Below are 25,454 nucleotides of genomic sequence, written 5' to 3'. Positions count from 1 at the left end.
GGGAGGAGGGACCCGGGGGGCGCGGGATCCGCTGGGGTGGTCCGGGCGGGGCTCTGCAGGGCCTCGCGGACCCCGGGGCGCCCCCTTCCTAGCCGCGCCCAGAGTCAGGGGCTTCCCCATCGCGGGCGGGGCCTCTGCTCGCCCTGATCCCATTGCTGGATCCCAGGCCCCTTCCCCCCGTGGCACCCCTCTCCCCAGCCCCTCCTTCTCCCCTGGGGCACCCGACGGCCTCTGCAGGACCCCAAAGGAACCTCAACTACAGCAGGTAGCAGGAGCCCCGCCCACTCCCCACAGGCCCCGCCCACGTCCCGGCCACAGCCCCGCCATTGGCTTCCCAGAGCTGGGGCCTCCCCGGATTGGTCTATCTCCGCTAGACCGCGCCCTCCCGCCCGCACAAAGAAAGGGGCCCGCTCAGCCCACCCCCACCGCAGACTGCAAGGAATTTGGGGGGGCTGGGTCCCAAGGTTGCAAGCCCCGCTCTCGCCCCGACCGAGGCGACCCGGTTGAGTCACAGTCTGGGGGCTGTAATAGTAACTGCGGTCGAGGTTGTTGTGAGCCCCAGATGCGCTGACTCAGGCCTTGGGGGGTTCCGCTTTGGGAAAACCCGGGTCTCCCTACCCAGACCTCGCGCCCCGCCCCCCCGCCCTGGCTCCATTCCCACCTAGGAACTTACCCTCTAGGCCCCGCCACTCTGTCACGCCGCTGTTTCCCCTCCCTGCCCTTCGTGCTGAGGTGGGGGTGGGTGGACTCACCGATTTCGAGTTACTTGATTGTGAAGCTGTTACAGATGAGAAAACTGAGGCTCACAGAGGGTAGGTAGCCTGGGCCAAGTCACACAGCAGTCAGGAGTAGCCGAAAAAAAAATAATGAGGTGTGGGAAGAGGGGGGAGAGGGCTGTGGTCGGTGTGATCATCGGTGCCTCCTCCCCCCCTTCCTCCCTGCACACCTGAGACTCAGCAGCTAAGTCAGGGAAGGGTCGCCTGCAGGCTGAGGGAGGGGATTTGATTTGATTTGATTTATTTACTGTTTATGGTCAGAACGTGAGCCATTTTAATGTAGTCGAGATTCTTTGTTCAGAATTTTATTTTCTTTATCAGTGATGTGCTCGATCCCAAACAACAGCAGGATCCAGCAGATACATCATGAAGCCGTAAATGCAAATCACATATTTAGTTTTAAGGTTTCTTGTCTGGAGGAGGAGATTTGAGCAAGAAAACCTGGCCGTGGTGTCTAGAGAGCGTGTATAGGCTTTGTTCCCACCTCCACCTCCCAGGCAAGTTTTGCCTCCTTGAAACTTTCCTTATCTGTAAAATGGGTTGGTAACAGCTGTGAGGATTACATGAGACCCTGCCCGTGCCAGGCACACAGTAGGGGTGGACATGCAGCACTGTGAAGAGCCACGAGGGCAAGCTGGGGTGAGGGTCCAGGCTGCCCCGGGAAGCGTGGGTGTGAGGGGACATTCGGGCCATGCCCGGGCAGGGCCTCCCAGTGCCCGGCCAGGACCAGCAAGGGCTGTGGGTGGGCTTGAGGACCTCATGCTTCCCAGAAACACCTTAAACTGTTTCAAAGCTGACGGCACTTCTGCAGTTTTGGGAGAGGGTGGGCGGGTGGCGGGAACACTGGCCAGGACCCCTGGATTCAAGCTTGAGGCGTGTGGTACATCTCCAGGTGAGGGGTCAGGGCTGTCCCCTTGTCCTCAGCCAGTCAGTGGCCCTGCCCCCTGGAGGAAGCCCCCCGCCCTCCCCACTTCCCGGGCTCAATGCAGGGCACAGCCACCACCCTCTGCCACCTGGCTTCATGTCCGCAAGCCGGCCACCCAACTCCTGCACACACCCCCATGGGAGCCCTCTCCACCCTGTGCATGGAAGCCCACCTTGCTCTGCCCCAGCCAGTGGCTTTAGGACTCAGCTGTTCCAGAAGGGAAATGAAAGAAGGGGCAAAGGGGAGAGGAAGGAAGAGGTCTTCTCTGTTTCTCGCTTTATCTTGAAAACTCACGCCAAGCGTGAAGTTTTTAAAGAACGCAACTCCTTTCAGTTTAACGTGATGCAGGGTCCTCCCCACTCATCTTCGTGCTGTCCTGGGAGGAGGTCTGGGGCTTCCAGGGGCCAGTCCAGGGCAGAGACAGGTGGGGAAGCTGGAATGGCGGGGGTGGGGTGGGGTGGTGGTGGGGTGGAGTGGGGGAGCCTGGGGGAGGGTGGGGCAGGGCAGGGGCCTCGGGGACTCTCCTCTGCCCTTCCCTTCCTTCCAAGACAATGGGCTACCAGCTGAGGGAGATAAGGGGCTGGATGGGGGCCCAGTGGAACCACAGCCTCTGGCAGCTGCCTGGAGGAGGGGGGCTTCCCCAAGGATGGCCCCCCCACAGCCTCCAGGGCCTCTGGTCCCAATTACTCTGCACCTTCGTGGAAGGGAGGCCCGAAGGCTGTGCCTGGTCGGTCACCAGAGCCCCCCTCCTGACTCAGGGACTCAGTCACTCAAGGACAACATCTTCCTTCCTCCCTCCCTCGCCCCCCGTGTCTATTTCTCTTTCTCTCTTTCTTCAAACACAAAGTACACCTACCTTGAGTACAAGTATGTGTCTGTTGAGATGTGTCCAGCCGAGATGTCAGCCTGTGGAGCCCAGGATGGGCCTGTGGTGGGAGCGGGCCAGGTGCGGCTTGACGGAGTGTAGGTGGGCCAGATGGCTTAGTTTGGAGGGAAAGGAGAACCTAAAAATTTCTCAGTAACTTTTATATTGATTACATATTGAAATGATCATATTTGGGGCATACTCATGGGTTCAATAAGATATACTATTAAAATTGATTTCACTGGTTTATTTTTACCGTGTTAATGAGGCTGCTGGAACATTTAAAGTTACATCTGTGGCTGACACCGAACATTTCCAGCTCCTAGAAGCCCCCTGGAGCCCCACCTGGCCAGCACCTCCCTGACTCGCTTTGACTGTTCTTGAACTTCCTAAAAGGAGTCACCCAGCACGCGCTCCTTCCCATCTGTGGGGTCATCGTGGTGGTGGCGTTGCTGCGCCCTCATGGGGAATTTAACAAGCCAGACTCTGGACGGAGCACAGAGATGCTGTGGCCACCACGACAGCCGGGTCCTTACCTTGGAGCAGCCCACAAGTGGCGGGAATGATGCCGGGGTTCCCAGGGGCTGCAGAGGGAAAGGGGCACCTGAGCGAGGCCCACATCTGAACTGGACTGGGTTGAACTGTGACCCCCCCCTCAAATTCATTTCCCGTTGGAACCTCAGAATGTGACCTTAGGATAGGAAATAGGATCTTGGCAGGTGTCATTATTTAGGGATCTCGGATGAGAGCCTGGGTTGGGGGCGGCCCCTCCATCCCTTGGCTGGTGTCTTTATAAGAGAAAGGAGAGGGAGATTGGGACCCAGAGAGACGCCAGGAAGGAGGTCTTGTGAAGGCAGAGGAAGAGATGGGGTGATTTGGCCACAAGCCAAGGAACACCCGGGGCCACCAGAGCCCGAAAGAGGCAGGAAGGAGCCTTCCCTGGAGCCTCTGGAGGGAGCACGGCCCTGCCGACACCTTGACTTCCACCTCTGGACTCCAGAACTGTGGGAAAATAAATTCCTGTTGTTTTAAGCCAACTAGTTTGTGGTAATTTGTTATGGCAGCCCCAGGAAACCCATCTACGGGGACTTGGAGCACTCATCTGGGAACAGAGGGGACACTGAGGCACTGGGGGCACGCGAGTGAGGTCTCCTCACAGAGCACAGGTTTGGGACCCCTCCCGGACGAGCTGGGCATCCCTGAGCAAGTCACTGCACCTCTCTGAGCCCCACTGTCCTCCTTGAAGAGGCGCTGCTGAGAGTGGACGGAGACCCTCCTACCCAGGGCTGGGAGGCACCGCAGATGGTAGGGAGGGGCCTCCGTCCCTCTGCCCCCAGAGGTGCTCTGAGCCTGGCTCCTCAGTGACACTGATGCTGCAGGAATCAGCTCAACAGCGGCTCCACCGTCACTGTGCGCAGACCCTGGGGTGCCCGGAGACACTGGCTTCTAAGGCTTTCCTGTTAGGGTTTGCCTTGCACAGGTTTTATTAAAAAAATCCATAACTAGGCCAGAGACAAGGCAAGGGACACTGCAGCCCGCTGGCCACTGCACGATGCCTGCCAGGGCCCAGCCAGAGCTGCTGGGAGGGAACTGCCGCCTGCGGGCACGTCCCAGCCTCCGCACCCCGTCTTGCCCTCCGCTGCCTTCCTGCTGGTCACCGCCTCGTGGGGTGAGGGCTAGAGGGCGGTGGGAGTCTGGGGACGGCAGCGGGGAGGCAGGAGGAACTGTGGGGTCCCAGCCAGTGTGATCTGAGCAGGCTTGTGACCCTCCCCCAGGTGCCTGTCTGGTCCTACTCATGCTGCCCCCTTCCAGCCCCTCAGACGGTGTCAAAGTTCTTCCCCCCAAAACAGAAACTGCTTTCTGAGCACATCCTCTGGGCCCTGTTTGGTCCTTGTGACCCTCGGGATGTGGGGCTCCGAGGCCCCCGCGCCCCAGCATGCTGACTCACCCTCTTGTACACGGCACCTCCTGCCCATCTCAGCCCCGGGGCCTGCTCCTCCCATCTGACTTCCCCAGGTGTCAACAGGAGCACGCCACACTCCCACTGAAACCTTCCATGGCTCCCCAGCACTCCCAGGATAAACCCTGAGCACAGACCTGCAGGCTCCGGCCTCTCCACCACCCTGTCTCCCCCCACCCCGCCCCCGTGCACCCCAGACCAAACCCCAGGTGGTCCCTGAACTCCTCCTGCCCTGCAGGCTCCCGTGGACACATATCTTTTTCAGGACGTTTCCCCACAGCCCTCTGAGGTGGGCAGTATGGTACCCATTTCACAGAGGACAACGCTGAGGCTCGAGAGAGAAAGGAAGACAGAGGATGAGCAAGGGCCTGCACCCCGGTGGCTGCAGCTGCCCACAGCCCTGCTCGGAGACCGCTGCCCCATCCATGTGCTGACCTCTATTTCTTTGGCACCTTTGGTGAAAATCAAATGACTGGATAAGTCAATTGGGCTCAATCTTCTATTCCATCCACCTGCGTGTCGGTCCTGTTCCAGAACTTTGCCATCTTCCTTACTGTGGCGTCAGAGAAAGTCACAAGGTTAGGCAGCAGTAAGTTCTCTTTGTTTTATTTTTTCCCCCTCACTCAACCCCGGCCACCACCATTCCACCTTCTGTCTCTCTGCACGTGGCTCCTCCAGGGACCTCATATAAGCAGAATCCTACAGTATTTGTCCTTTCGTGTTCACTGAGCATACTGTCCTCAAGGTCCATTCCCGTTGTAGCAGGTCTCAGAATTTCATTCCTTTTTAAGGCTAAATGACATTTCATTGTATGATGGACCACATTTCGTTTATCTACTCAGCTGTCAGTGGGACTTCCCTGGTGGTCCACTGGTTAAGACTCCACGCTTCCACTGCTGGGGGCACGGGTTCGATCCCTGGTCAGGGAACTAAGATCCCACAAGCCGCTCAGCGTGGCCAAAAAACAAACAAACAAAAGCTGTCAATGGTCACTTGGGTTCCTTCCACTTTCTGGCTACTGTGAATAAACGGTGCTGTGAACATGGGTGTGCAGATACCTGTTCAGGTCCCTGCGTTCAGTTCTATGGGGCTTATACCCAGAAGTCGAATTGCTGGACCATATAGTCATTCTATGGGGTGTGGATTTGGGGAGAAGCACGTTGTCAGCTTGGCTAAGAGAAGTGAGGGAAGGTCTGCAGGAGGGCTCTGGGAAAGGTCTCTTCTATTTATAAAAACAGCCTTCCACAGAGAGCTGCTGGAGTTAGGGAGTCTGGAGTCTCTGAACTCGGATGAGAAAACAATCACATCCTGATCGACACTGACTGAGTTCAGCATTTCCCTCCTCTAGGATTGTGAACAGCAAACCCCAGAAGGGCCTGTGGCTTTGCCACCAACACTGTCATCAAGGGTTTCAGAACATAGTACCTCTACTGCAGAAATTTCAGAATGTCGTTTGGACTCAAGTAGTGGTAGTTCTTAAATCCACCACTAGGCATTATTTAATGTATTAAAAGAAAGTCCATATTAGCACATCACAAGTAAACAATAGATTGACAATTTGAATGTAATTGGCTTCCTTTGTAATGCTACGTATTCTGTCTTATGCATTTAAAAACATGATACTGAGAAGGGGTTTGTCAAAAGCCTAGTTTAGATGATGCTGGGGAGATATGATGTCTGGAACCCTGGTAGCCATTTTGTGACTCTGAGGGGCTCAGCCTGAGAGTAAAGCTGACTCAGTAAGGATGGTAGAGAGAGGAGTAGGGGAAGTTCCAGGGTCCTTTCCCAGCTATTATCAGAATTACCCAACCCAGGAAACTCCCCTCTTCAGGGCTTCTTATTTCTTGCCATAACTACTGGACTTGTTATTGATATTTATCCAGTTGAGTCAAGTTTCTTTCCCTCTTTCTTTTTTTTGGCCACCCTGCAAGGCTTGCAGAATCTCAGTTCCTCGACCAGGGACTGACCCTGGGCCACGGTAGTGAAAGCCCGGAACCTAACCACTAGTCCACCAGGGAACTCCCAATTTTTTTGGTTGGTTGTTTGTGTGGTTTTTTTGCCGTGAAGATTTCATGACTGAAAGACAGTGTTTCCAAAGGGATCCATGAATGGCCTAGGGAACGATGGGTGAGGACAGAATCCTGCTGGCCTGCATAGAACCTTTGTGTGAATTAGAAAGAGGTGCTCCTCTGGGTGGCTAAAAAGTGCCCTGGCTGGGGGCTGTGGCTTTTGGCAAGAATAAAAGCCTCTTTTCCTCCAGGCTGACACAGCCCCCAAGCGGGGGCACAGGGCTTGTCTAAGTGGGCTTGAGTTGGCTCTCCCCCGACCCCAGCTGTACACGGAGGCCCTGGGAGGAGACCCCAGGTTGAGGAGAGCAGGTGGGCTTCATGGAGGGGCTGGACATGCATCGGGTGGGGTAGAGAGGGGCTGGCAGGACCCCTGAGTCAGGCACATAGTGAAAGGTTCCCCTTCCCCGTCTGAGCATTTGGAATTCCCCAGACAGCTGGCGCTCCCGAAATGCTATGCAGATTCCGCCCCAGGTTCTTTCGGGGAAGCAGCCAGAGTGCTGGTCGGAGGCCATGTGCCCACTTGTGGAACTGTCAGGGTCTGGAGTCAGGGAGGGTCCCCGGGCCACGGAGGATTGAGCCAAGAAAGGCCTGGGCAGCAGGGAAGGTGAGGGAGGGTCTGGTGTCCGGGCCGCACCACCCCTCCTGCCTCTGGGTCCCTCTGTCTTGCTTGGGGCTGCCTGGCTGCTGGGTGGGCCTCAGGGATGCACGTGTCAGGGGTTTGTTGCATGTTGCAGGGCCTGACGTGGGTGCTGCAGCTGTGGCACTGGAGTCGGGGGTGGGGAGACACAGCCCTGGCCGCCGGTGAGGGGGGAGGGCAAAAGAGGCAAGTCACCAACAACTGGCCGAGGCACTGGACGCTTGTTGTCACATCTGTCAACTCGTGGGATATCCCTCCGAGCTCCAAACTCTGCTCTAGCCTCCCAGGGCGGGGCGGGGCGGCGCGGCGCGGCGCGGCGCGGGGCGGCGCGGGCTGCCCAGGCCGCAGCAGAAGTGCCTGGACCTGCGCTTCTTACACGTAAGCGAAGCACAGTGAAGCAAAATGAAAGGTTCCTCGGTCACACCAGCCACGTTTCAAATGCTCCGCAGCCACATGTGTGACCTGAGGCTCCCGTATTGGACAGAGCAGGTCCAGAACACTTCCATCACTGCACAAAGATGCCTGCCTTGACCCCTGGGACGCTCGGACCTGCGGGAACAGGGCCAGAGTTTCCCCCCCCCCACACTGGGGACCTCCCCAGAGGAGATGGGGGATGTTTGAGGTGGGTCTTTTGCACGAGCAGGGGTTTGCAGGTGGAGAACAGGGAGAGGAGGAGAGCGAGGCAGGAGAGATGGACAGAGGCTGGACCACCAAGGGCTCTGGGCACTGGGGAGCCTTGAGAGAGCTTTAAGCTGCGGGGCAGGCAGGGCCAGCTTTGCCGTGGAGGAAGCTGCCGGTATGCCCCAGTGGATGAGTTGGGGGTAATGGAGGAGGCGGGCGAGGCTGCCGTCCCTGTGGAGGTGCTCGTCACTCTTTCTCCCCGCCCAGGCGTCAGAAGTCAATCAGAATAGCGCTCAGAGCCCGCTGGGTGGGGGAAGAGCGGGCACCGTGCTCCTCGCAGGTGACTATGATGCCCCCGGACTTACGGGCATTACGTAGCAAGGGTTCCGTGCAGGCTCGGGGAGGATGGATGACCACACCATTTGACACACGGGGCCTGAGGCCTGAGGCCAGAGGCCGGCCTGTGCTGTGGAGGTTCACGGGCACCAGTAGAGGGGCGGGGGGACCCCGAAGGTTGGCCGCAGGCCCTGAGGAGCAGGAGTGGGGTGGCGGCCAGGTGGGGCTTAGCCGAGGCCTGGCACGGCCAGGGAATCGGCCCTGCTCCTGGCAAGGATGCCTTGGCAGGAGAGGGCTTCTGCCCAGGGTGCTAATGCCCTCTTAATTAGCCAGGCACTTGCCAAGGAACTGCCGCCACAGCCTCACTTTACAAAACACACTCGGGGCTCAGAGCTGGTCCAGCACCTGCCACACTGTCAGGTGGATGGCCAGGTGCGGCCTCTGAGCTGCCCGCTGAGGCCAATCCAGGTCTTCCCCTCGGGGCTTCCTGGCCCAGGACGACAGAAATAGAAATGCTTTGTAGGGACACGTTTTTGGTAACAGACACGGGGCAGGTCAGCCTCTGTACCTTTGCTCCAGCCAGCCTGGCTCTGCCCTGCTGAATTCCTATTCACCCAGCGTGGCCACCACTTCCTCCTGGGGGCCCTCCTGGACCTCACGGTTAACTCTGGGGTCTCCCCCACTGCCCAGGACAGCTCACTACGTGGGCCACGCTGTGGGCACCCACAGGTTTGGTTCCTGACTTAGAAGGGTTACAATTTAGGGGCAGGAGGGGGTGTCACAGATCTCTTGGCAAATCTGAGAAGAGCCACAGACTGGGCCCCTGAGAGCTGTATGTCCCTCCTAAAAGCTGGACCAGAGCCTCGCTGTTCTGTCCAGGCCACAGTTTCCCTACGTGTAACCTGGCGGCCCTGAACCCATATTGGCAGAGATGTTTCTGGAGATGGGGTGACAGCTGGCCCTGCCCTCCTTGGCTCTGACCCGACAGTGCTGGGGTGTGGCCCGTGGCCCTGGAAGGCACAGCTGTCCATCGGTTACTCCCACTTAGGGCACTCGTGAGGGATGCGAGGGATGCAGGGATGCAGGCCGTACCAGGCTGCCTCGAGGGGCCACAGGGGCAAATAACAAAGACACCATTCACAGGCTCTGGGCCCCGAGGCCGGTCATCTATGGGGGCTGGGCCGTTGACATCTGTGCATCTGCAACGTGGATGGCCGTTCTGGCCTCTTACACATGCCTGGGACACACTTACCTCCTTTTGAGAGAAGGGAAAGTGAGGCTCAGAGAAGACGGGGAGCCCCCTGTTCACGGCTCTAAGTGATGCTGGCAGGAAACTCCCAGGATGTCACATCCTGTCCTTTTGCAGACGAGGAACTGAAGCTTCGAGGGGCCTCAAACCCTGGTCCCTGGACAACAGTCAAGACCAAGTGCAGGGCCCATGCCCTGAGAGCCGGCAGCCCTGGTCAGGTGTGACAGGAGCTTTCTAGCGTTGAGATCCTGGCAGGCAAAAGACAGGGTGTGAGACTGCAAAGCTGGTATGAAGGGGGAGCCCCAGCAGGGAGTGGGAGGTGCTGGGGGCGGGGCGGGGGACCATGGGAGACAGTCTAAGGCTTGGTTTTGTCACTCCTATAGCTGCGTGACTTGCTTACGTGCTTTTTTTCCCCAAGACTGATCGATGTTTTTTAAGTTGGGGTAAAGTTCACACAACATAAAAATTTAAAGCACACAATCCTGTGGCATTTAGTACATACATTCACAATGTTGTGCAATCACCACCTCTACTTAGTTCTCTCTTTTTTTTTAATTTTTAAAATTTTTTGGTTGTGCTGCACAGCATGTCGGATCTTAGTTCCCCGACCAGGGATCGAACCCTCGCCCCGTGCAGTGGAAGCGTGGAGTCTTAGCCACCGGACCGCCGGGGAAGTCCCTCTACTTAGTTCCGAAACACTGTCGTCCCCCCCCGCCCCCCAAAGGAACTCCGTCCCCATTAAGCAGCCGCTCCCCGTTCCCCGGGCCCCGGCCCCTGCAGGCACCAATCTCCTTTCTGTTTGGTTGTGTTTCTTCCGCCGCTCAGGCCCCTTCTCCTCATTCGTGAAGTGGGCATGACACCCGGTTGTCGGAAAGTTAAAGCATATAAAGCCCTCGGCACAGTGCCTGCAGCGCCTGTGACTGTGAGTGGTTTAATGCCCGCCTCCCAGCTGGAGCCCAGCACCAGTGACCCCAGGAGCGGTGGGAGCTGGGGCCCGGGTCTCGGCGGCTGGGAGAAGTGGGGCTTGGGAAGATTTCCTCGAGGAGAAGCCATGGGGAGCCCGAGGTGCCGGAGACCCTGGGCAGCGCAGCTTTGCCCCAGCCCAGGTGAGAGGGCTCAGCTCCGGGACAGGCACAGGTCAGGGCCCAGCTAGTCCAGGCAGGCATCTGCCCCTGGGATCAAGCCTGGAACGTCAGGTCAATGTGACAGCCTAGTAGGAATCTGATGACCTTCCACATGCCAGAGAGAATGGGGTGGAAACAGCCCTGGGGATGGAGGGGGCGGGGGGCATTCACTGGGCCAAGTCATCATGGGATGTAAGTAAGATGCAGAGCAAAAAAAAAAAAAAAAAAAAAAGCCAAATTAACAAAACCCTCAGAAATAAAGCTATGCACTTCTCTATCTAAATATCTATCAATATCTCCTATCTATCATCTATCATCTACCTATCACCTCTCCATCTCTACCTACATAATACATTCCTGAATAAAGGTACAGAGAGGGCTGGCAGGATGAGGTCCAAACACAACGAAACAGCACACACAGGAGACAGGACTAAGGCACAGGCGAAGATGCAGGGTCAGAATGTCAGGGTTCATTATTGTTATGAACATGTTCAGGCAGACATAAAAAACACAGTATGTTGTCTCTTCTCGTGCCGTCACTGCTGGCACAATCATTACATCCTATCTATTCCCCACCACAACTACCTTTTTTGGGGGGGAAGGGAGGACTGGGGTATTTTATTTTTTATTTTTAGTGTCCTTGTCCAAAACTTTTTATCATGGAAATGTCCAAACATTTATTAAAGTAGAGAGACTCAGGAATCCCCTGGCGGTCCCGTCGTTAGGACTCCGCACTTTCACTGCCAAGGGCCCGGGTGTGATCCCTGGTCAGGGCCATGAGGCATGGCCAAAAAATAAAAATAGAGAGACTCACGGAATGCAACCCCATGTGCCCACCACCCTGTCTGGAATGGTTTAAGGCAGAACCCAGGCATCATGTCATTTCATAGGGAGTTCTTTTTCATGGCTTGAGGGATCTTAGTTCCCTGACCAGGGATCAAACCCGGGCCCTCAGCAGTGAAAGTGCCAAGTCCTGACCACTGGCCCGCCAGGGAGGTTCCTTTAGGGAGTGTTTCTGACAGGTAAAGACATTTGCTTGTTGCTTTTACAAACACTGTGCCATTTTTATACCTACCTCTGTGTTGTCCGTGAGGAACTCTGCATGTATTATTATTTCCATTTGACAGGTGAGGAAACTGAGGGTGAAGTAACCTGTCAAAGGTCCCATGGCAAGTGTGTGTCAGAGCCGGGAGCCAAGTCAAGGCCTCCCGCCTCCAGCTTCTGCTCCTTGGCTTTTGTGCTGGGATGCATCCCAGGATGTCATTTCAGGAAGCCCCTGACCATCAGTGGTGGGTGGGCACAGGGAATTCTCCAAGCCTGCTGGATGGGGGAGGAGTCTGAGTCTTTGTGGCTCAGAATCCTCACTCGGGGAACTGGGTTCAGGCCTAGCTGAGCAGCTCTTCCTGGTGGCCTCATTTTCCTGCCCAGACCAGGCAGGAGGGCGCCCGGCGGCCAGCCTGGGAGCGGCTCAGGCCTGGCCCCAGCCAAGCACCTCCGTTCTCCCCGTGCCATGCCCTTGTTCCGGGCAGCTCAGGTGGCGCCTGGGTTCCCGTGGGGCCCAGGGACACAGCGTCCGTGTTCCTGTCCTTCCCCAGAGGGACCCAAGGTGGAGCCTGCAGACAGGACCATGTGACTGCACTGGACACAGAAGTGCCCAGTGTAACTGAGACTCGGGGAATGGAAGAGGCGGGAACATGGGTGCAGAGCAGGGAAGGAGTTTTGAAAATGCTCTTTTGCCAAACTGACCTAAGATTTTGTTCCTATATTGGCTTTTCGGCAATAATTAATCATAATAATAATTTAAAAAAAAACTGAGATGCTTCCCTCTGCCCTCATCCAAAGATCTATGCTCATGAGACTCAGCCATCTGGTAGTTTTCCCTGTACACAGGAGACCCCTCTTTCCCAGCAGCTGCTGTGAGCCAGGGCTCCCTCACCCCCCCAATCTCCTCCCAAGCTAGAACAAGGCAAATACGTATCACCCATATTGGCTTTGGACAGAGGACAGAGTGAGCTCCCCATCACCAGAGGCATTCAAGCCAAGACTGGACAGCCTTAATTTTTTAGATGGTGCCTGCTGGGTAAAGAGAAACATGAACACATGTTGGTTTGTGGTTGAGGGCATCACTCTTGGGAGGAGGTTCTGGCCAAAGCAGGGCATCAATAGCAACAACCCAAGTGTCCATCCACATGGCAGCAGTTAAATAAATGGCACATTCATGCAGTGGAACATTACACAGCTGTGAAAGAGAACAAGGAAGGCACTCAGGTACTGAAGCAGAGACTGGGTTCAGATGCAAGTAAGAAAGCAGGATTGAAAATACTGTTTAAAGATGCAGGGATTTACACGAATACAGATGCAGGTTTGCTTGTCTTTGAAGTTCACGGAAAGGGAGACAATCTAACAGCAGGTATGGAGGTAGTGGGTGGGAATGGGGGGAGGGGGAGGACAAAAGCCTTTTTAGGGTTTGGGAGATTTGAACCATGTGAATATATTGTCTGTTCAGAAAAAAATTAAATATACTAATTTAGCTCCACGCCTATTGAAACGAACCTCAGCTCTTCATATACTCACCCCTATACCGCCCCTTGCCCCCAGTCTCAGGACTAACCTGATTTTCCCCAACACTTCAGGCTCTGTGTTGTTCACTCGACCTGGACTGCCCTCATCTGTAGGGAAATCCAAGGTCCCCTTTCTATGTGCCCTCCCCCACACTGCTCCATTTGATTTTAATTTATTCAGCAAATCGGCACAAGGCTCACGCTCCTGGCCGACTGATCCTAAAGCTTTGTACTCCACCGTCGCTCTGACTACGGGACTAGGGTCCTGGGGATTCCTGGTGACCCTGGGGGCTGGAGGGAGTCTGGCCCGTCCCCAGGACAGTTCCCAGGACCAGCTGGCATTTATGAGCACTGACCACGTGCTAGGCACTGTTTTTTAGGTGCCTGATGTGTGGAGTCACCAACTTGTCTCCGTTTGCCCAAGACCTTCCTGGTTTGAAAACCGAATGCCACGTCCCGGGAGCCCCCTCAGTCCCGTTCACAGCTCCTTCTGTCCTCTCAGCTTCTCTCCTGGGGCAGGTGCTATCATTATGCCCTTTTTAGAGATGGGAAAACCACGAACCAGGGATGTGCATTTGAGCCCAGGAAGCCCGATGCAGGAACCCTGGCTGCCACCATACCCAGCCGGGCTCACCAGTCTTTCTGCCAAAAGCATCACCTGGGAAGGCCTGGACCCGCTCCCACTCCTGGCCTGACTGAGAGGCAGGAGCCCCCAACCGCAGCCTCCTTCCTGGCCTCCATGCTGCTAAGTTGTAGGAGGGGGACTCGGGTCAGAATGGGGAGCTGCAGAGCCAGGAGGGAGATGCCATCCAGCCCCCATCCCAGCAGGCACGTCTCAGCAGACTCCAGTCCTGCTGCCAGCATGGACCCCGCCCCCAACCTTCAGTTATTCAGCTCCCTCTCCTCTGAGCCTTGGTAGTTGGCCAGAGGGTTGGGGTCTCCCTTACTAGGGCTTTCTGGGGACTGGAATGGGTTCTGAGGGTGGCCAGGGACCGTGTCTGCTGAGCTCCATGCCCTCAGGGACTCTCAGACAACCCTGAGATGGGGGATTTGAATCTCTTCTACAAAAGGTGAAACAGGCTCAGAGAGGTTAAGTGACTTGCCTACAGTCACACAGCCAGCGAGACCCTGGGTTTCAAGTCTATTAGATGACCTCAAAAAGAGACACTTGATTTCTCATCTCTCCAGAGGTGAGCTTTGTGGGAGGGGATGCTGTGGGCAGTGCCTGCCTGGGGCTCAAGGACCTGCCAGTAAACCCATTTGACCCAAATGATGGGAAAGTAACACAAAATTACCCTGAAAGATAAAAATCCCTGGAGGAGGTTGCCTGGGGGGAGCCACAGGCACAGACCAACCAGCCCAGGAGCTAGTTCAGTGCCCTCTGCCTTTGGCCTCGAGACCTTGTGGGCAGCCTGTGGTCATGCTGGCATTCCAGGGGCCTGCTTGGCATGTGGGGAATGTCCCAGCAAAAGTCTTGGCCTTTGGAGATGCTCAGAAAAGGGAAGTGTTCCTCTACAGGGTCGGGGGTGGGCATCTGTAGGGAATATCCACGTTGACAGAGGAGGATGGAGAGCTGAGGTCCTAAAGGAGGGCTGTAGCCAGCGTCGCCCCTTCCTGTGTGCCAGGCTCTGCATCCAATGCAGTGGGGACCTGGGGGTGGGTATCAAGTGGGAGGTACGCTGGCCCCTGGGGCTGGAGACCTGGGTTCCGCCCCTTGGGGCTGTACTGCCTGAGCCGGAGCACGTCTCTGACCTGCTCAGTAAAAGGGCACGCTGCTCACTCTATGCCTGGAGAACCTCACCAGAACCCTGTGGCTTCTGCATCCTCAGAGTGGACACACTGCCACTTGTCTCAGCCACTACCACGGAGACCTATTTGGGCCAGCCCGGCTGGGTGCCTGGGCCACAGGGAAGGGTCTGCGTGGCTTTCAGGGCAGTGTCCTGGGAGGGAAGCCTCGGGGAACCCCAGCCCCCGCTCTGGAGGCTGCAAGGCCTGGGTTGGGTGAGTTGGGGTCTGCAGGCCCCTCCCCAGCTCCTGGCCTGCCCCCCACTCTTCCGCCCACAGGCCCTTGGAGGGTCCCCTCTCAGCTCCTTCAAGGCTCTGCTCTAAAGCCACCTCCTCTGAGGAGCCTCCAGGCCGCTCCGCCCTAGTACTGATGTGCTCTGTGGTCTTGCGGTCTCTGTCACAACCTCAAACCTGGCTCGGCCTTCCTCCCGGCTGGGCTTGGGGTGCGGGGCCTCCGAGGGGTCCCGTGCTCTGGGTGAGTCCTCAGGCTGCGGTGCTGCGAGGGCGAGGCCTTGGCATTGGCGGGGAGGGGTCGGCGGCCCGAAGAGGGGGGACTGCAGAGGCCGGCCGAGCAGGGAACGCGGCGAGCCCAGCCCCCACCCGCGCCCCTCCGGGACCCTGCGCGACTCAGCTCGCTCCCTGGGCCCCGGTGCCCCCTCCTCCGCGAGCCCCGGGGCGGGGCGGGGGCGGGACCTCGCGACGCTGACGTCACCCCGCCTATAAAGAGGCTCGGGCGCCACGGGCCGGCTTTGTAAAGCTGCTGAGGGTGAGCGCACGGCCGCGGCAACTGAACAAAGGAGCAGGGCGCCGCCGCTGGGACCCGCCACCGACCTCCCGGGCCGCGCCGGCCTCCTGCCCGCCGCCACCATGACCGCCAACGGCACGGCCGAGGCCCTGCAGATCCAGTTCGGTCTCATTAACTGCAGCAACAAGTACCTGACGGCCGAGACGTTCGGGTTCAAGGTGAATGCGTCGGCCAGCAGCCTGAAGAAGAAGCAGATCTGGACGCTGGAACAGCCGCCCGACGAGGCGGGCAGCGCAGCCGTGTGCCTGCGCAGCCACCTGGGCCGCTACCTGGCGGCGGACAAGGATGGCAACGTGACCTGCGAACACGAGGTGCCCAGTGCCGACTGCCGCTTTCTCATCGTGGCGCACGACGACGGCCGCTGGTCGCTGCAGTCTGAGGCGCACCGGCGCTACTTTGGCGGCACCGAGGACCGCCTGTCGTGCTTCGCTCAGACCGTGTCGCCGGCCGAGAAGTGGAGCGTGCACATCGCCATGCACCCCCAGGTGACCATCTACAGCCTGGCCCGCAAGCGCTACGCGCACCTGAGCGCGCGGCCGGCCGACGAGATCGCAGTGGACCGCGACGTGCCCTGGGGCGTCGACTCGCTCATCACGCTGGCCTTCCAGGACCAGCGCTACAGCTTGCAGACGGCCGACCACCGCTTCCTGCGCCACGACGGGCGCCTAGTGGCGCACCCCGAGCCCGCCACCGGCTACACGCTCGAGTTCCGCTCCGGCAAGGTGGCCTTCCGCGACTGCGAAGGCCGCTACCTGGCGCCGTCGGGGCCCAGCGGCACGCTCAAGGCGGGCAAGGCCACCAAGGTGGGCAAGGACGAGCTCTTCGCCCTGGAACAGAGCTGCGCCCAGGTCGTGCTGCAGGCGGCCAACGAGAGGAACGTGTCCACGCGCCAGGGTGAGTGGGGACGCCGTCCCCCGCCTCTCTGGGCCATGCACAAAGCGAACCCCACCCCAGTCCCCGCAGCCTCCCGCCCTTTCTCGCCCGCGGCGCCGCTGCAATCCTGAGCGACGCCCGGTGCGCCCCCGCTGGGCGCGCGGGCCACCCCACCCCGCCGCGGGACCTGCGTTCCGATCCCCAGGAAAGGGCGAGGGGTGGGGCTTTGCCCATCCTTGGGTGCCGCTGCATAACCCCCACTCCGCCTTGAGGTTGGGGCTCCTAGGCCGCGATTAGACGCCGCCCCTTGTGCCACCCTCCGAACCCTCGGCCTGATCTGGGTCCTCCCTACGCGCGCAGATCCCTCCCTCGCATCCGTGGGCCTAGCCCGTGGGGAGGGGACGCCCCTCGCCTGTTTCCTCGTGCCCCTCCCCCCGGCAGTGGGCCTTTGGCTCCAGGGCGGAGACTAGGGGTCGCAACAGGCGCGGGGCGCGCCCCCGCTCCATGAAGGCCGCCTTTCGCGGGCGGGATGGGGGTAGCCTTTGATCTCCGCAGGGTGCGCGTCCACCTCCCCTCCCTCCGGGCCTTTCTCCACCTCCGCTGGCTGCTGGGAGGGGTTGGCCTCTGCTGGAGGGGGGTGCCCAGAGTGTCTGCCCTTCCCCCCCCCAGCCCCTCCTCCCGCGTCCGCCCCGCGCTCGAGGCCGCGGCCTTTGTGAGCAGGGGGGCGGGCTCGTCGACAAGGCCCTCCCTCGCCCCCTTTGTCCTGCTCCGTCTCTGCAGATGGGAAAACCAGATGCGGCCGGGCGGGGGAAGGAATCGACTTTCTGCGGGTTCCCCCCTGCTGAGGACCCCCCGCGCCGCCCCTAGGCCCAGTGCCCCGTCCGAAGCCGCCCCAGAAGGCGGCCTCTCTGCTCGCGCCCCAGCCCCGGGACGGCGTGGCGTGGATGGCGCCCCGCCAGGCACCCCGCCCCGCGCCCGCGCGCGTCTCCTGGCCGGTACCCTCTGCTCTGCGGGAGCCAGAGAGCGGTCTCAGCCTGAGCCCGGAGACCCCAGCCCGGCACCCTCGGGAAGCCCCCCCACCCTCGGTTGAACCCACCCCCAAGACTCCCGCCTGGAACAACTGGCTGCAACTCGATGCGTCCTCTCCCGGGGCCTCCCGCTGGCCTGGCGATTTCCTACTGGCCTGCGCGCCAGAAGTGAACCCTCCTCTTTCCCTTCTTAGATTCTCCCCGTAGGCGGCTTCTCTTCCTTCTGGCGCCCTCGCCCCTCCTTTGGGGGAACCTGTGGGTGTCTGGCTCCTCAGCCGGGAAGTTGGACCCCAGCCTCTGGAGATAGCTGGATGGGAGCCCAGTCATTGCCCAGCCTCCCCCAACCTTCCTTCTGACGGCCACCCTCCTGACCTGGCTCTGCCAAGGAGGTTGCAGCCCGGTGGCAGTTTCCTACCCGAGTGTGCTGATTGAAGTGGGTGGTATTTCCTCCATCCTGCAGATGGGCAGGTTTAGGCCCAGAGAGGAGCAGCCATGTGCCCAAGATCACACAGCAAGTAAGAAGCATGAAGAACTGGGTTTGACTCCAGAACGAGCCCTTATCTGGACCCCCTGATGCCTCCCAGCCTCTGGGGCACAGGTCCTCCCCTTTCCAGCCTCACACAGTACGAGGTGGGGCAGGACTCCCCACCTATTCAGCAAACACTGAGCCCCTATCAAGTGAGACATGCTGAGGCCTGAGTGGTGAGCACATGGGCATCTCCTGGATCCTTCCCTGCTGGGCCCAATGTTCTGCTGAGACATGAGGAACATCCCAGAGGTGTCAAGCAAAGGTCTGGGCGTCCAGGAAGTACATGAGGGTCCCAGATTAGATGGTGGAGGTGCCTTTCTGAGGAGGACACTTGACCTGACCTGAGGATGAATAGAAGGTAGCATGTATCAGGTGTGTGGAACAGTGTTGCAGGTACAGGGAACAGCTTGTGCAAAGGCCCCGAGGCAGGAAGGAGCAGAAAGCCCAGGGTGGCTGAACAGAAGCTTGTGAGGTTGGTAGATGGGACTGGAACAGCCGGCAGGGCCACAGGACCTAGGTTGGGTGCTCATCAATGCAGGCATGCTCCATGCTTGCTGGGCTGCATCTAGCACCTGCCCTGGGGAAGGTGTGGCAGGAACGCGTGGCCCTGGCCCTAGCCCTTGGCGCCAGAAAGGAGCAGAGAGATCCTGGGGGTGTTTCTGGCAGGCACTGGTGAGCCTGGGCAGGTGCCCTCTCCTTTCTAGTAAAGCTCGTTGGTGGCGTCATGGTGTGATTCAAGCTGATGGGGCAGGAGGAGACGGAAATTGCACCAGGAGAGCTGCTGGCTCATCTGTGCGTTTAAAGGGAAGGGAGATTTGAGAGCAAAGATTGGAGCTACATTGGCCTCAGATTTTGGGGTCCTCATCTCGTTCTGATGTTGGCTGACCTCGGGTCTTCTTTGTGGGGTGGAGGATGACCAGAGGACCTGGAGCCGGCATGGGCTTGGGGGGTGTGTCTGCAGAGGCCATTTTGGACAGGCCTGCGTGGCAAGGAGGCTTCAGCTGTGCTTCCGACACATGTTGGGAAACGCCAGCCAGGAAGGAGGAGCATCCTGGGTTTAGCTGGCTGGGGGAAGTGAATCATCATCCCCGTAGGCCTGTACAGGCCGGGCCTGGTGGGGGTGGGGTGCTCCCTCCTGAAGCTGCAGCCTGCTCTCTGGCCTCAGTTTCCCCATTTGTAAAGGGCTCGCCCAGGGCTGCCCTGGGCACATTCTTTTCGGCCAGACTGTATTTCTGGGAGGAGGCCATCACCGCCTACATTAGAGGCAGGATTGGCCACAGGGAGTGGGGGTCCCAAGAGCTGATGTGACCAGGCAGATGGCACGTGTCTATCCCAGGTCCTGGGAAGTGCTGTAGCTGTGACCACACAGGTGGGGACGTGGCTTGGGCAGGGATGGAGGATGGCAGGGCCACTGAGTGAGCAGTACTCATGCTACTTTGGAGCCTCACCTGCCCTGGGCTCCAGCCAGACCCTGGGCAGAGCCTCACCACATTTCCCACCTGGTCTCACAGCCTCTTTGCATCTGGCCAGCTGTGCCCTGGGGACTCCATGCTCAGGAAGTGCCCAGTCCCAGCCGCTCAAAGGTGAGGCTGGCTGGCTGAGAAAGGGCTGGTCAAGCTGGGCTTTGCAGGATGTGTAAGAGTTCTCCTGATGAGGCAGGGCATTTCAGGCCCAGGGAACAGCTTGTGTAAGGACGGAGTAGGGATTTAAAGTGGTCAGGTAGTGGCAAGAGCTGACTGGGAAGAGGGGAGGTGAGGTGAGGCCACAGATGCTTCTGGGCCCCCTCCCTTAAACTGAATGGGGGTGGTGGAGAGTGCCTGATTTGAACAAGCCAGGGGAATATGTGGACTGCTAAGGCTGAGGGGGGTGGGGATCATGAAGTGTGTTGGCAGGGAGGGGGTGCTCCCTCCAAGCCACTGTACAGGATGGCTCAGAGGCTCGAGATGGGGAAAGCCACGATGTGGGGGGACACGCCGGGGCCCGGTGTCTCAGTTGTGCTCTCTGGAGCGGGTCGGGGGGATGTGCCCATGGGCTCTGTTGAGCCCCCGCATCTCCTGCCTCCTCAGGGCTCCTGTGGGCCTGTGACTCAGGTTTTTTGTGCTGCTGTTGATGAAAAGCAAAATCCCGAAGAAAACCCTGTTCCCATAGTAACCGAGCTCTAATTAGAGACTCCAAGGCCCCACTCCAAGTGGGGCCTTTCCCATCTGGGCAGGGCCTTGGAGCCAGGAGTTACCCCACTGGAATGGGGAGGGGATACTCTTCCCACCCCTTCCTGTTGCGGGCGGAAGACCTGGTGTCTACTTGGCACTGGGCTGCTAAATCCTTTCCATCTCAGACCGGGCCCTTTTGACAGGCAGAGAGGGAAACTGAGGCTGCGTGGGGGGAGGCACTCAAGGGCGCCTGGCCCCGGCTTTGCATACCTTGCGGGCTGGCCTAGGCCTGTTTATCAAACCAGTTCCAGGACTGGACACACCCAGGCGGGATGGGGTCTGAGTGGCTGAGCAGGTGGTGGTGGTCGTGTGGCCCTGAGGAGGTACCCGCTCCCTTTGTTCCTGGAAATAACTCTGTGGAATTGCTGGGAGGAGTCAAGCCCAGGGCTGTCCGCAGGAGCGCAGGGCTGGCTAAGCTCTCAGGAACCAAAGCCTCATTGAAAAGGAGCCCTTGCACTTGCCGTGTTTGTCCTTGGGCAGGCTGGCGAGCGCCTTGTTCGCTGGCAAGCCTCTGTTATGTCAGGTAGGCTGGTCAGTGCTAGAGATCTGACTGCCACTCGGGGCCCTTCCCTGCCCCCTTTGCCCCTCTTTCTGGGGAGCCCTGTCTGTCTTTTCTGCTGCTGAGGTGTGCCCGGTGGGGCTCCTCCTCGTCTGTTCTTTCCTTCCCGTCAGCCGGCCTGCCACGTGTTGGGCAGGTGGTACCATGTGGCTGGGCAGGCTGGGGGTGGCAGCTCTGCAGCAGCGGGTGGGGCAGGCCTGCTGGGCGAGGTCTGAGCAGGAATGGAGCCCAGCCCCACATTGTGCTCCTGGTGTGGCCTTGAGGATGGTCGTCCTCTGGGTGGCTCGGGCACCAGAAGGCCCGGCCCCTGCTGATCCTCGCCCCGTGCTTCACTGGGGCGTGATGGGGGATCGAGCTCACCTCTACCCCCGGGGCCTCAGTAGTCAGCAGATCCCTGACACTGTAGCTAAGGGGACCCAGGGGGCCTGGAGGGTCAAGCCCAAGCGTTGTGAGGGTCTGCTTCAGAGTGACCCGTGGAGGCCACATCCACCAGTCCACAGAGGGGAGGGAGGGTTGGGGGAGAGGGCGTGGCAGGAGGCCTGAGTTTGCCCATCTCTCCTCCCGAGAGCCCTGGACCCCTAGCTTTCTCTCTGGGTGACCTTGGGCAAGGGCACCACCTCTCTGCCTCATTCTCCTTCGTGATGGGGTGGCGCTGACATGGGACACGAGACCCGGTTAGCATGGGGCTGACACCTTTCAGGCCCTCTGGGTGGTGGCTGGAGAACTAAGAATGGGTCCTGGGGGAGGGCCTGGGGGTGCTCAGACCCCAGGCTCTGCCACCCGCCAGCCTCTGCCACCCGCCAGCCTCTGCCACCCGCCAGCCTCACCTCATCTAAAAGGACACCTGCCGCCCGCCACTGATCCCGGCTTCCTAAAGGCCTCAAGGCCCAACTCACCCTGCTGCTGAGGCCCTTAGGATCCATGGCGCCTGGGGATGTGAACTTGTTGGGACCAAAGATCCCACTTCAGGTTTTATCTGGAGGAGTCCATACGGATGTGCAAAACGACATGGCTGCAGCTTGTGGGAGCAAGACCCCGGAAGCCACCCCCTTCACAGACGATTTAGGGACATGGAAACGTGTAAAGGTGTTAGGCAAATCATTTGCAAATCGAGCTCTGTAGCATGCATGCACTTGAAGGTCAAGAAGATGCATATGTGAGCGCACGGGGAAAAGGCTAGGAGTGTGTGGTCGCCCGCCGTTCACGGTGGCGTTCTGGGGGTGTGGTGGGCATGGGGGTGTGTGTGAATTCGCTTTTATGAGTTTTCTAAATTCCCTGAAGGGAACGTGTGCTATGACTCTCTTGACACGTACACAGAAGCAGGAAGGATATCATGAACTACTACCATATACCGACTCCCCCAGCTGCAATATTCTGCCACACTAGCTCCCTGTCACTTTATTCATTGCTTCTGGTTGTACTTAATGCAAATCCCTGACATCAGGGCATTTCATCTCAAAATGTTTGTGTGTATCTCTAAAAAACAAGGCCATTTTCTTACTTAATGACAACATGATTAACAATAATTAATCCATGCTCTCTACTCCTGGACCACGTTGAGAGTCTCCCAGTTGGTTCTACAATATCTTTTTTTTTTTTTTTTTAACAATATCTTTTTGCATTTGGTTTGTTGGAAGGTATTACTTCTGTAATCAGAGAATGTGATGTGTAAATGGACCTAGCTGGCCTTGGCCCTTGACTTGTCCTGCCTGGGATCCTGGGTTCCGCCCTCTGACGTGAAGGCCGAGGGGTCTGAGCCGCACTGTGGGGTCTCAGCAGCCCCCTGCTGTGTTGGTGTGTGCGGGCAGGGCTGAGGGTCAGCCAGCACTGGGGGGGCGTGGGGGTCCCTGTACTAGCTGGAGGCTCTCCCAGCAGGTATGGACCTGTCGGCCAATCAGGACGAAGAGACCGACCAAGAGACTTTCCAGCTGGAGATCGACCGCGACACCAAAAAGTGCGCCTTCCGCACCCACTCGGGCAAGTACTGGACGCTGACGGCCACCGGGGGTGTGCAGTCCACTGCCTCCACCAAGTGAGTGCCCCGCTGCCTGCCTGTCACTGCCCGCGCTCGCCCAGGCTGGCCTTCCTGTGGGGCGCGCCTGACCCTGTCCCGCCACCCCCAGGGATGCCAGCTGCTACTTTGACATTGAGTGGCGTGATCGGAGGATCATACTGCGCGCATCCAATGGCAAGTTTGTGACGGCCAAGAAGAACGGCCAGCTGGCTGCCTCGGTGGAGACAGCAGGTAGCCACCTGGGGGCGTACCTCAAGCCCTTGTTCCCTGGAGGGTCTAACTGTATGCCATGGTCACTTACGAACCCCACCCGAAGCCTGCCCTGTGCTGGGCATCCTCCCAAACTGGCACCACCCTGCCTCACCCTAGGGCTGGCATGCTGTGTGACCCCAGACTCCCACTCTCCCTCTCTGAGCCACACCCTGGGTGTCCACGCCCAACCCCATGAGGCTCACTTCTCTTCCACCTCCTGGGACAGGGGACTCGGAGCTCTTCCTCATGAAGCTTATCAACCGCCCCATCATCGTATTCCGTGGGGAGCATGGCTTCATCGGCTGCCGCAAGGTCACAGGCACCCTGGACGCCAACCGCTCCAACTACGACGTCTTCCAGCTGGAGTTCAGAGATGGCGCCTACAACATTAAAGGCAGGTTCTCCTGTGGGCAGTGCCGGGTGGGACCCCCTGGGCCCAGGGAGCCAATGTTGGACACAGAGAGCAAACCCCTGCCCCACTTGAGCCTGGCTTTGGGGCTCGGCTTGGCCACCCTGTGACGTGGCCTGGGCCAGGCCCCATCTGGACACCAGAGGCTCCAGGCTGGGGCGGGTAGCCCCTTCCCCTCTTGTCTGTACAGGAGGGAGATGTCCGGCCCACCCCAGATAGAGCTAGAGAGGGAGACGGGATTCTGAAAAGGCTGGGCGGGGGAGGGGTCACACACGAGTTATGGGACCAAAATTCTGGTGGGAGGCGGGGTAAGGGACTCCAGTCCAGCATGGGCCCGAGGCTTGGGTGGATGTAACAGACCCCACCCCCATTCTGGAAGCCGTGACTGGAGGGTGGGGAGCAGAGCCCAGGCAGGGCCTGACGGGGCCTCCCCTTGCCCCTGCTGCAGACTCCACAGGCAAGTACTGGATGGTGGGCAACGACTCCTCCGTCACCAGCAGCAGCGACAGCCCTGTGGACTTCTTCTTCGAGTTCTGTGACTACAACAAGGTGGCCATCAAGGTGGGCGGGCATTACCTGAAGGGGGACCACGCGGGGGTCCTAAAGGCCTGCGCTGACACTATCGACCCCACCACGCTGTGGGAGTACTAGGGCCCCGCCGCCGGCATCCCCCTCCCCACCCTGCCCAACCCGCCCTGCTAACTCTCTTCTCCAGGTGGGCTCTGCTGTGGGTGGCGAGCCCCTTGCCTTTCAAACTGGAAACCCAGAGCAAATGGTGCCCTCACCTGTTGTCCCACGTGGCCACCCCTGGGCAGGTCAGAGGCTGTGACCTGGTCCTTGGAGGGATTTCACATCCCTCTGCTCTCTCTTCTCTGCCCTGGGCGAGGCTGGAACTTCTTTCTTCTGACCTCAGACAACTCTGAGCCTTATTTCCCCGAAGAGGCCGAGGAGGAGTGGGGGGCTGGGAGGCCTTCCCGAGCTCAGCTCCTGGGAGTGGCGGGGTGTAACTGGAATCTCCTGTCCCCTCCTGAACCTCCCCCTCCCCCATTTCCCGGGAGCCAAGCTCTTGCCCCAGGCCGGTTGGTGGCCCCCGGGGCGCCATCCCTGTGTTTGTCAGGAGGACAGCTGGTGGACAGCACGGGGCTGGCTCCAGGCCCCTGTGAGTGGAGCAGGATTGGTTTGGTGGCCGCCCGGGCCTGGCCACTGCACACACATCCTGCTGTGGTCCGGGGGTCCTGCTCCTGCCTCTTTTCTTTCACTCTGGCCTGACTGGAAGCAGAAAATGACCGAATCAGTAACTTTTTTTTTTCATTGAAATGTTATTGCTGGAGGAGCCCCAGGCAAGCCTGGTTGTAGCCATGGGTGGTCTTCAAGGGGTCTTGATGGGGGGGTAGTCTTGAGACAGCATCTCCGGGCCTCAGTGCCCTCCGCCCACTAGTGGTGGGGTAGGTGGGGTGCCTCCCCGAATCCAGAACCTGCCTCCACCTTCCCGGGGGCTCTCACCGGCCCCCTCCCTCGCATGTGCCTGGGCCCCAGGCCTGTGTCCCCACCTGGTGGTGCTGGGCCCTTCACCGCCTCAGCCAGGGCCCCTGGTGTGATCGGTGCTCCTCTTCTGACTGGACTCCCGGGTCTCGGCAGGATGAAGCTGGGCGTCGCCCTCAGCCGGGAGCCCCGTGGAAGCCCCCTGGTCCCTGGCTCCTAGCCCCGCCCCTGCCAGTTCCCTTCCCCTCTGGTTAGTGTCCACCATGCATCTCACTCTGGGTGTCTTGGTCTTTTATTTTTTGTAAGTGTCATTTGTATAACTCTAAATGCCCATGATAGTAGCTTCAGACTGGAAAGAGCAAAATAAAGTTAACGCAAGTCTGCA

The 25,454-nt window shown here is 59.0% G+C and overlaps 1 protein-coding gene and 1 long non-coding RNA gene across 3 annotated transcripts; one reads left to right on the top strand and one right to left on the bottom strand.

The window, feature by feature from the left end:
• Positions 1-231: 231 nt before the first annotated feature.
• On the bottom strand, positions 232-9,957 carry LOC117200966 (uncharacterized). Of its 2 annotated transcripts, XR_007472029.1 has the most exons (4): positions 9,442-9,957; positions 4,962-5,079; positions 2,558-3,150; positions 232-821 (listed from the first exon to the last, which is right to left on the bottom strand). It is a non-coding gene; the product is annotated as an uncharacterized LOC117200966 (long non-coding RNA). The 2 variants fall into 2 exon arrangements; XR_004482823.2 differs by lacking the exon at positions 232-821 and having other exon boundaries at positions 2,227-3,150.
• Positions 9,958-15,650: 5,693 nt separating this feature from the next.
• On the top strand, positions 15,651-25,454 carry FSCN1 (fascin actin-bundling protein 1). Its single transcript, XM_004268954.4, has 5 exons — positions 15,651-16,607; positions 22,788-22,944; positions 23,036-23,157; positions 23,405-23,572; positions 24,036-25,454. Exons 1-5 carry the CDS (start codon positions 15,776-15,778, stop codon positions 24,236-24,238), a joined length of 1,482 nt encoding a protein of 493 aa, XP_004269002.1. The 5' UTR covers positions 15,651-15,775; the 3' UTR covers positions 24,239-25,454.

The sequence above is a fragment of the Orcinus orca genome, chromosome 16 (genome assembly GCF_937001465.1).
Source record: "Orcinus orca chromosome 16, mOrcOrc1.1, whole genome shotgun sequence".
NCBI lineage: Eukaryota > Metazoa > Chordata > Mammalia > Artiodactyla > Delphinidae > Orcinus > Orcinus orca.
The sequence above is the reverse complement of the archived record's forward strand: the minus strand, read 5'-3'. Positions and strand labels throughout refer to the sequence as shown.